We start from the raw sequence: 11,633 nt of genomic DNA, 5'->3' as shown, positions 1-11,633 counted from the left end.
ATTACTTAAACCAATGGTCTTTTCAGGGGTCATGGGTGCAGCAATTGTTGCAGACAAAATGTGACGCAGGCCACAATTGCAAGCTCATTTGAATGTTTAGTCCTGCTAATCCATAATTTTTAAAAGTCTAGTTGGATTCAAATAGAAAACTTGTCTATGTGGAGAATACGACAAAAAAAACATAAAAGCCCATCCATTTTCTCTGCATTTATTAGTATCTAATGTCCACAATCATGACTGAATATGATTATTGAATTATTTTGTAAATTTAAAATACATGTTGGTATGGGATCTAATCAAAGAATTTCGCAATGCTAACACATTCTATATATTACCCATAAGTCCCAACACAAAGAAACTCCCAAAAATCCCACAAAATTTTAACCAAAAAACTCTTGCTTAAGCGGCTGAAACTAAAAGTGCAACAACTGTCATAGCCAACTGGAGCATAGCAGAACCACCACAGCCCTTCAAATCGTTCAATGCAGCCCCCTTGTTCGGAGAAGGAGCAGGTACGGTGGTGGCAGGGACCAAAGGGGAGACCAAGGCGGATGGAGTTGGAGCTGTTGAAAGATTGCGAAGCACATTAATGTCAACCTTTTGACCAGACTGACAGTGGCCGGGGACGCCACAGAAAAAGAAGTGGTGGCCACGAGCAATGATAGTAATGGAGTCATTTCCGGAGGTATAGGTGGCCAGTGGCTTTGACGTATTACATGACTTGTACATCGCATGCGTTACTCGCATCACATTGTGAAATTGGGCATTGTACTCAAAACCTTTTCATTCATCAAAAAAAAAAAAAAACTGTTAAAATTGAGGCACCAAAAGGCCAGTTGAAAGTATATATATATATATATATATATATATATATATATATAGGGTTAATCACACTTTACCCCCAAACCAACAACTCATTTGCACTTATGCCTATAAATTATGATTCACTCCAACTCTCCAAACTACTACTTTGTTCTTTGTAGCACCCTGACTAAGATTTAGCCGTTAAATGTAGATGGAAATGTTGTATGAACATAGCACGTAATACTGTTAATGAGTGTAAGTGCAAATAGGGTGTTACGTCGAGAGAGCTTAACTGTTGTAATTTACCCAAAACTTCATAAATTTGCCAAAAGTAAAAGGCAGTAAAGCAATTGGTTCCAAAGCTTAAAATTTCTTTGACAGTCAGTTTAACAATTAGTAGCTGTAACGTCTTTAGCCCTTTCCCAAACATCCGAACTAGTTAGTGGAAGTGGTACCCTACCTGGATCCCCTATGCGAATGGATATTTTTGTATTCCGAGTGAAACCCATGAAAAGGAAAAGTGAAAGCAATGATGGTGATCATGAAAGCAAGCGTGCAAGAGTTGGTGGGTGGAAAGAGTAGTTTAATTATGCAGGTGGGAGCCATCGCTTGCACGCAACATGGCCGACACAATCATCCACGGGAACGCAATCGGGAGGTTGATGCTATAATATGACCGTTACCCATTTTTGGTTTCCGATCGACAAGTGTCAATGATGGTGCACTCAACAGCAACGGCTATATATACTTTCCTCCATTAACAAGCAAATCCTTTGACAGACAGACGTACTATGCCTAGCCTAGCTACACTGTTGTCGGCACTCATTTAGCTATGAATTTTTTTTTTTTTTGCAGGATCCTTCATTTTAGACCCCCAAAAAAAAAAAAAAAAAAAAAAAAAAATCTCAGAGGAGAAAAACCCAAAAATGAGAACGAATGAAGATGAAGTGAAGAAGAAGAGAAAATGAAGAAAAACTTACGGATAACGTCACCAAGTTGAAAGTTCTTAGGAGCAGCCCACTGCTTGTAGTCGACATTGCCGATGGTGGTCCAACCTGCGGAGTCCCCAACCTTGTACACAGCTGCATTGGACACGTGGACCACGGCCATGGCCATGAGCACAACGACGGCTATCTCCACCGAAGCCATGCTCTGTCTGTTTCTCTTTGGGTGGTGGGTTGGTTGGGTTGTGAGAGAATTGGAGAGGCTGTGTGCCATTTATAAATCTTCTGGACTTCTTGTCGGTTGGAGCTCTGATTAAGAAAGTGACACTTCCTCCTACTTTTTAAATTATACATTCTAATGAGCACAGAGCACCCTTTCTGTATATTTATTCTTCAAGTACAAGATTGAAAAAAGAATAGCTAAAAAATGTAATCTCAATTACTAAATACCCCATAATTAAGGAAACTAAATATATTTCACTAATTATTTTGCCCAAGCTTCTTCTTCAATTCCAAATTATATATATTGACTACTTAAATACTGGGCCTAGACGCTAGCTGGTAATATATTAGTCAATTATGGATGTAACTAGTCACCTACATTAAAAAATTAGATAATAATTTTTTGCGCAAAAATCATTGCAAAAGAATTTTTTTTTTTTTTAACGAAAATCTGAGGATTTACAGAGTAGAGCAAAAAGCTCTTACAGCACAAATTATAAAGTTTTGCAAAATCATAGCCACATGCTATGACGTTACAATCAAGTGTTATCTATGACTTAAATCTCCCGCTATCCCATGTACAAATACAGTTAAAGCAGATCTGATTTGAGTAGACTAAATTTAAGATATAGGTAGCCAAATTTTCTAACAAAATTTATTTAAACCGACCGTGATAAATAACCATTTACACCCAACTATCTAGGCCGTGAGAAATAACCCCTCACACTAAATTATTCCTCCTAATCGCTCATGAAGGCAGACCTAATTAAGGTCATTAAATTACCACTTATTTAAACACTTATCCCGAATCAATGAAGCATAACCCTTCAAATATTTAACTTAAATAGAAGGTAAATTATAAAAATAGAGTACTAATTAATTCAAGTTCATTACTTTGATACCATGTTTGATGATTACTTAAGTCCTAATTAAGGTAGAGGAATTAGTGTCGCCATTTTTAACCTTTGTTTTTTTTTTTTTTTTTTGGGTATATAGATTACTACAAAAATATTGAAATCGAAAAGGGGAAAAGATTTAATTATTGATTCATGATATTTGGTATTAATACAAGTGCAGCATCCATTATTGGCGCGCACTATGGCATGGGTAGTTGCCTTCACGCAATCTAGCTGTTTACTTGGTTCGTCAATTTTTACTTTTGGGGGCCATTGGTTGAAGGCCTTGAAAGGAAAGAATGTTGGAGATATTGGTGTATGGTGCACTAGTGCGGTGCGCATTCGTACTCAACAGAAAATTTAGAGTGTCATCATCACTTTGGTTACCACTTTAATTTCATTCGACAGATATTGAAAACTACACCACCACTATTTTATCTTCATTCATTTTATTAGACTGACGTGACAATTGTCAGAGAATATGTAGGTTCGTCTCCATCTTGCTTATGTACGAGAGTTCCTCCCCATTTGGCTTCTATGTATTGATACTTCCTATGTACTATTAAATTACTCAATAAAAACAAGATTTAGCCTATTATAGGGTTTTAGTATGTAGATATAGGTCATAGACCCTACATATTTTGTCTCTTTCAATTCTCTTGTTTATTATTATTCTGCATTATATTCTATTATGTTCTCATCTCATCATTGTGAGTTCTTACAACAATTCTTTCAGTCTTTTAATTTATTTTTTTAACAAAAGATTGGGCTAAAAATTAATTGACACTGTTACATCTGTCAGATAAAATAAAAGATCTAAAAACTAATGATGACTATCAGGTAATCTTAATAGAATAAAAGTGAAATGGGGTGGAAATTTTAGCATTATTAGTCTTATGGGAATGCTACCAAGCATTAGGTGGGTAGCGGCCCATTTTGCTAAAATATGGGCACAATAATTGGTACATGTAGAAATTTTCAAAGCTTTCCAGCTTTGAAAGGAAAAGAGCGCAAGTCTCAAATCAGAAACAATAAAAGCAAACTGCCAAGTAGCAAAAAGATGAGGCTAATTCACAGTTAAAATAACATCTTACTACTAACTTTTTCTTTTTATGTATCTCTTTCTTTTTACATTGCAATATTGGTACGGTTTGTTATAGCATGGGTGGTGCCGTCCACTCTATTGTGTGGGAATGTGATTGTGATCATTTCCATTTTAAATAGAGAAGAAGGGTAAAATTATAATTTTATTCTTTCTTCTCCATTTCAATTCGTTTGTATAATTTCCATTTCTTCTCTATCATTTCTATTTTAAATAGAGAAAGTGATGGGCCTGATGGCCCGGCCTTCCACATGTTCCTGTTAATTTTTTTTGTTGTTATTTATTATTATTTTTGTTGACGTGATTTAATCTAAACCGTTCATTTAGAAATAACGACCTGGATGATTGGAATTGCAAGTCCCTAAAATTCTTAAAAATTCGGATGCCGATCCAACTATACAGAATAAGGGAAGCTAGGAATACTCTCATAAAGCATGTCAAACCACGGCCAGCTCATTAATGCACCCAAAAATAATTATAATTATAATTATACTTATAAAAATAAAAAGTAGTAAACCCCGACACTGCAATATTACAATATTTATCTACCTTATATCTAATGCCCAGTGTCTCTGTTCTAGTATATCAAGTTGGTTGAACAATTTTCTCGAGTTTACAGTTGAGAAGAAGGATCAAATCCATTACTATGCCCCTTTTTCCCATTACTATGCCCGTTTTCCTTTTCAGTGCCATTGAAAACATGAGCTCCGCCGTCTTCGTGGTCATCATCCATAAATCTCTTCCACAACCAGTGCTGCTTCCACACTCTCTGTGTCATCTCTTCAATTGGGATGTTCTTGGTCTCCGGCAGCAGAAACAGCACGAAGATTGACATGATGACAACCCAGCCGGAGAAGAAGAGAAGGATTCCATACTTGAAATGGCAAAGCATTGAGAGGAAGGACTGCGCTATAACAAAAGTGAAAAGCAAATTGATACACACCGCCACACTCTGCCCCGCCGACCGAGTCTCCAGCGGGAATATCTCGCTGGGGATCAGCCACCCAAGAGGCCCCCAAGACCAAGCAAAGGACGCCACATACGTGCACACCAAGACAACTACGAGGATTCCGAAACCCTTCTCAAGATCGTACGAGTGGTCTTTCATCTTAATTCCTAGGATGATTGCTATCGCCACTTGAGAAAGGAACATCTGGACGCCCGCTTCCAACAAGAGAACGCGACGGCCCACTTTGTCGACGGAGTAGATGGACACGACGGTGGAGAGGGAGTTAACGGCTCCGGTTATAACGGCGGAGTAAAGGGAAGCGTCGTTCCCAAATCCCAAGGTGTTGAACAGAACAGGAGCGTAAAACATGATTGCGTTGATGCCGGTGAATTGCTGGAAGATCTGGAAGCATACCGCGATGATCAGCTGGGGGCGATTCCTGCGCTTGAGGAGATTCCTGAAGGGGTGCTTCACTTCTTTAGCGACACGACTAGCCTCGACAAGCTCCGAGAAGAACTCAGGTTCAATGTTGTCGGTTCCCCGGATCTTTCTAAGCACAGATTTTCCCTGTTCCAAGAGACCGCGCTCTATCAGACTGTTGGGAGTTTCCACCACTAGGAGAGCCCCCAAGGTTAGGAGACCTGCGGGAACGCCGGCTAAACCCAACGACAGCCTCCAGCCCCATCCCCCTTTGATTCTGCAATTTCATGCCAATACATATTATCAATAAAATGACTATTTATTATTCCCTCCAACTAGGCTTCTATATCAACGGCCAATCAAAGCTAAATAACCATTAGGGTTCCCCTTTTTTTTTCTTTTTTTTTTTTTAGTTCGTCTCTTCTATTATCATTTGATTTGGTGCTCAGACAAGTAAGGATTGACAGTAATTATTTGTTCAAATTATTAGTAATTATGGCAAGTAATATAAAAACTGACTTACCCAAATAAATTTTAAAAGAAGTAAGTGGGTTTTGGAAGAAATTTTTTTCAATGTCATTTAACATGGTTGGGTTTCTAAAAAAATAATGTCTAGATTCTTATGTTAATAGAATGATAATAACAGTTAAGAATATTTAAATATATATATATAAGAGATGACAAGACTAAGTTGAAAAAAATTTATATCCATTGATCACTTATTGTCTCTCTAAATTTGTAATAATTTGAACAGATAATTCGGACAATCTTAATTAATTGGACTAGATATGCTAGCTAATTAATTGACCAATCATAAGTGGTAAGATAGTCATGTTCTAGGTCTAGCTGGGCTCTGCCCGAATATCCGGGCTCAAAACATACAAATGTCTAGTAGCAAGTGGGCGACCCATTTATTTATTAACAACGAGGTATTAATGCAATTTGCAGGTGAATAGTCAACATCGATGGTGATGAAGGAATCCTTTTGGCGAGGAGACCCAAGATGACAAGTCAAAATAACCTTCAACATACGAACAGATTCGTTGCGTTTTTTTTTTTTAATTAATACTGAGGACTACCAAGTGAATATCTACGGAACACGTGTACGGCAACAATTATATATATATATAAAACACAGTCGCTATTTTACGTTCAGGGAATCGTATACTTACTTATTGGTACCGTAATTTATGAGGTTGGCCAAGAGAATGCCAATGGTGACGTTAAGTTGAAAGAGTATGTTCAAACCGCCACGTATCCTTGTGGGTGCAATCTCCGAAAGGAACACCGGCACGGCCTGTCGTCATACATTGAAATTCAGTCCAACAACTCAAATAGTTTACACTTCATAATTGTCACATAAATTGCAAAACAAAAAACAACTATTTTCATGTGGATTGCATGTTGATTAATTTAATTCGAATCTTATGATTTTTTTATATGAGGGATGATAGGACCCAACTTTTTGTCTTATTTTTTTTTTTAAAAAAAATAATAATAAAAAATGAAAAAAATGTTTGAAGCAACCCTATCTATTTTTTGCCTTTCTTTTATTTGGTATTTTTTTTTAAAAAAAATGAAAAATGGTATTTTTCTTCATAATAATGACATTTTTTATTTTTAAAAAAATGTCATTATTATGAAGAAAAATACCATTTTTCATTTTTTTTTTTAAAAAAAAAACCAAATAAAAGAAAGACAAAAAATAGATAGGGTTGCTTCAGATATTTTTTTCCATTTTTTATTTTGTTTTTTTGTAAAAAAAAAAAAAAAAGGTGAAAGTTGGCCCAAAGTTGGGCAAAAAAGTTGAGCCTTTAACCCTTCTTTTTTTATATTTTCTTTTTAATTGTAAGGGAAAAATATAAAAAAACCTCATAAACTACCAGTTGTTTTCGATTTAACCCCCTAATGTTCCAAAAGTGATAAAGTAGCCTCCCAAACTACCAAACTATTCCATTTTGGCCACTCTGTTAGTCAAAACTGTCAGTTTGGGCTGAAACTGTAAAACGACGTCATTCTGTTATGGGTAAGTTACTACAATGCCCTTTTATGAAAAAACATTTTTGGGAAAAATATAAAATAGCCCCCCAAACTACCAGTCGTTTTCATTTAGCCCCATAATATTCAGAAAGTGATAAAGTAGCCCTCCAACAAAACGACGTCGTTTTTCAGTTTCCGTCCAAACAGACGATTTTGACTAACGAAGTGGCCAAAATGCAATAATTTGGTAGTTTGGGGGGCTACTTTATCACTTTTGAAATATTAGGGAGCTAAATCGAAAACGGCTAGTAGTTTTGGGGACTTTTTTATATTTTTTTCCTAATTGTAAATATGGTGTCGCACAAGTACAAGTCGTGTGTCCCCCTCCGGATCAACTTGGGATCGATCACATGCAGATGTAGGTGGGGCAGGCATCTACATAGACCAGCTACAACCTCCCCCATACATGTGTGGTTGAAATTTTGGAATTAAGGTCAAAGTAATTACAAAAAGATAAGATAAAGTATTCAAAAATGCACGCCATTCATGCAAAGACAGGGAAGTTGGGAAGAAAAAAAATGGGGGTCCAAAACATCACGTTATTCCACAAAGAACGAATGACTTTTTCAAAAGAAAATTGGTTTATTAGTCGACTTTCTCTCGATGACTCCAAGAAATTTCTTTATCAATGATGCTAAGCTAGAAATAGATACCAAGGATCAATAGGTCTTGGAAATACTTGTCGTTTTTCCTTATTGTAATTTCCTTTTCATGGAAGAAAATGATCCACATGAGAGAATTAAATAACGACCGGCTAGTAGTTTTGGGGACTTTTTTATATTTTTTTCCTAATTGTAAATATGGTGTCGCACAAGTACAAGTCGTATGTCCCCCTCCGGATCAACTTGGGATCGATCACATGTAGATGTAGGTGGGGCAGGCATCTACATAGACCAGCTACAACCTCCCCCATACATGTGTGGTTGAAATTTTGGAATTAAGGTCAAAGTAATTACAAAAAGATAAGATAAAGTATTCAAAAATGCACGCCATACATGCAAAGACAGGGAAGTTGGGAAGAAAAAAAATGGGGGTCCAAAACATCACGTTATTCCACAAAGAACGAATGACTTTTTCAAAAGAAAATTGGTTTATTAGTCGACTTTCTCTCGATGACTCCAAGAAATTTCTTTATCAATTATGCTAAGCTAGAAATAGATACCAAGGATCAATAGGTCTTGGAAATACTTGTGGTTTTTCCTTATTGTAATTTCCTTTTCATGGAAGAAAATGATCCACATGAGAGAATTAAATAACGACCCCATATATTTGACTCATAGCTCTAGCAAACTGTCTCGCCCAAATGATATTATAATCATCATGAAGTTATAATCATACGAAAACTAAAACATTAGTAAAATATTAATGATAAAAAAAGAAAAAAAAAAAAAGAAAAAGATTATGCATGTAACGTTAATTTAAAAGCCATAAAAGAAATTAATTAACGAACCTGATTAGCGAAACCAACACCACATCCGAGCAAGATCCTTCCAATAATGAGCATGGCAAGGTCTTGCGCCGCAGCATTAAGGATGGTGCCGCATATGAAGAAAATTCCGGCAATCAACATGGTTTGTCTCCGGCCAAGCTTTCTGGTCGTGTAGGACGCGAAGAATGTTGCGATTAAACCGGCGAGGTACAGCGATGATGTGAACAACTGAAGACCTTGATTATCGTATTTGCAGTAATTGCTGTTCAGATTTTTATCCTGCGTCTTCAGGTAAACAGCCGGGAAAAATTTATTCAAGAAGGAGGGCATGGATGTAACACCACCTGCATCAAATTAAAATTCACCAAAAATTAGTGGGCCATTAAGGAAGGATCGTAATAATGTAAGCTGGTGGCATGGGTATAAAGGTAATTTTGTAATAATTGAAAATTAGGTACACGGTGAAGATTCGGTTGCAACGAGATGTTGGGGGTGTTTGGCAAACTCCTTTGCACTGTTCACCTTCCACGGTACTGTAGCGCTTTAAGTGATTGAGCCGAAGACAGTCTGAAGAAAAGACTGCTGCACGCTGACCGTGACTGGGTTTATTACCAACATTTCCTATTTTACCCCTTATCATTGTAAACAAAGCCTATTTTGTCCCTTCAAAACACCCTTTAGTTCATTTGTTTTCTATTGTGCTATATAGGCATTTTTGTCTTTTAAGACAATTGGGTTCTCCCACATGCAAGTGGCTACAGGTAGGCAACAGCATGATAGTCAAACAAAGAACAGTGCCCTGGGTCTTGGGGTGTGTAGTGCCCTGGGTCTTGGGGTGTGTGCTGGGGTTTGCCAAACAAACCCGTTATTGGTCATCATGCTGTACTTGAAAAGGACAAAACAATACGGTCAACGGGTTAGATGATGGCAGTCTAAGCAAAGTCCCTAAAGTACCCTTCTCTACTTGATGAAAATTGGAAAGTGAAAAATCAAGCGCAAATCTTGTCCTTTTAGAGCATTCCCAATGGAGGAGTTATATTTTTATGTAAAATGGCTCCTCAAAACTCACTTTTATCTAGTTTAGCTAAACCATTTTTAAATGTCTCTACGTCTGATTAACTATATTTCTATCTATTCTATTAAAATATTATTAAAATTAAGAAAAGTTTTGGGACAAAGAGAACATATGAGAGGAAAAATAGAAAAAAAAAATTGGGAAAAAAGAGAACATACAGAGAAAAAGTAGGAAAAAATCTGAGAAAAAAAGAAAACAGGTAAGAGAAACAATGAAAAATAAAATAGCTCCCTTGAAAAGTGCTGCTATATTTAGCTTTCTTTTAGCTCTTCCAATCAAATATCTATTTTATATATATATATTTTTTTTTTGGCTAATCTAATGTAGGGGGTTTTTTAAACATTTGAAGAATTATTTTAGATAAAAGTAACATTTGCCTCTTTCATTGAAAATGCTCTTAGAACAATATAATATATATAGAGAGAGGGTGTTGCAACCGGCATTATCCCTTCTTCAAGGCAGGCTGTAAATTTAATTCTAATAATTTTTTTCTTTTATCAATTTCGATAATTAGGTAAGTTTGTGAATTTATTAATGTAAAGCAAATATTTATATTACGAATAGGGCTGGTATCGGTCATACTGGTCCGGTTAATGGCCTTATCGGTCGGTTAACCGATAAGCTATCGGTTAACCAAATCCTAACCGATTACCGACCAATAAGAAATGTTAACCGAAAATTATCGGTCATATCGGTAATCGGTTAACCGGTCGGTTAAATCGGTTTGGGCTTTTGTGGGCTTTTTATTGGGCTTTTAACTGGTTGTTAATTGGACAAAAAATTAATTGTTTTGGAGACCCAAATACGTTTTGTTAGGCTAAAGCCTAAAATAGCTTATTAAAAATTAGTTATTTTGGAGTATATTTTTGGCTAAAATAACTTATTGAAGTTTTATTTATTTTTATAAAAATAAATATTAAATTATAAAAAATTAAAAATTAAAAAACTTATTTGTCATATCGGTCATATCGGTTTTTCGATAAAAAATTATTAAATTACCGACTGATAAGCTTATCGGTATAAAATTTTTATTCGATTACCGACTGATAACTATCGGTTTGGTTAAATTTGATAATCGGTCGGTAATCGGTAACCGATTAATATGCTCACCCTAATTAGGAACAATAAGAAAAACAATTATATGTCACCGTAAAAGGGTAAATCTTGTCATTTGCCTTTCCACTCCCACTTTGGCGGGAGGGAAGCTACTTTTCCACTTTATCTTTCTCTATATTTTACAGATTCAACCCTGAAATTTTTAACCGTTAATTTTAACAAAAAGTTTTCCTTTTTATTATTTTTAGTTAATATTTTCTTGCCTTTTGGAGACGCTCACCAAACCAAGTTCTATAATTTTTTTTTTCGGTTTTTTGACATGTCCCCACGAGAGGTGGAGTGAGATTTCTATAACCTTAAATCTCTGAGACCAAGATCTAATATCATATATATGGGTGTCGTGAGAAAGACAAAGAAAGAGAGAGGTGAAGATCTACGTACCTGAAACACCGATATCGTAACCGAACATGAGGCCTCCTGAGGCGGCCATAATGCACGAAATTATGACGATTGGCGTGATCTTGGCCTCGAATTCAGTGCCTCCTCCAGGAGGACCGGAGAACCCACCGGCCGGCATGATTGTCATATCAAAAGTCTCGAGAAGATAAAGAAGTAGAAGAAGGGAGTTTGGATGATATGTGCTAACGAGGGAGGGGGCCTTGTTTATATAGACAATGGAGGTCTCAAGAGTTACAT

At 36.3% G+C, this 11,633-nt stretch overlaps 2 protein-coding genes across 2 annotated transcripts; both read right to left on the bottom strand.

Annotated features, from left to right (window-relative positions):
• Nucleotides 1–192: 192 nt before the first annotated feature.
• LOC132167225 (mavicyanin) lies at nt 193–2,142 on the bottom strand. Its single transcript, XM_059578131.1, has 2 exons — nt 1,785–2,142; nt 193–779 (listed from the first exon to the last, which is right to left on the bottom strand). Exons 1-2 carry the CDS (start codon nt 2,020–2,022, stop codon nt 400–402), a joined length of 618 nt encoding a protein of 205 aa, XP_059434114.1. The 5' UTR covers nt 2,023–2,142; the 3' UTR covers nt 193–399.
• Nucleotides 2,143–4,428: 2,286 nt separating this feature from the next.
• LOC132167517 (sugar transport protein 13-like) lies at nt 4,429–11,554 on the bottom strand. Its single transcript, XM_059578518.1, has 4 exons — nt 11,379–11,554; nt 8,828–9,150; nt 6,510–6,634; nt 4,429–5,614 (listed from the first exon to the last, which is right to left on the bottom strand). Exons 1-4 carry the CDS (start codon nt 11,521–11,523, stop codon nt 4,582–4,584), a joined length of 1,626 nt encoding a protein of 541 aa, XP_059434501.1. The 5' UTR covers nt 11,524–11,554; the 3' UTR covers nt 4,429–4,581.
• Nucleotides 11,555–11,633: the final 79 nt, after the last annotated feature.

The sequence above is a fragment of the Corylus avellana genome, chromosome ca1 (assembly GCF_901000735.1).
Source record: "Corylus avellana chromosome ca1, CavTom2PMs-1.0".
NCBI classification, from domain to species: Eukaryota; Viridiplantae; Streptophyta; class Magnoliopsida; order Fagales; family Betulaceae; genus Corylus; species Corylus avellana.
Note: the sequence above shows the minus strand (reverse complement) of the source record. Positions and strands in the feature narration are given on the sequence as shown.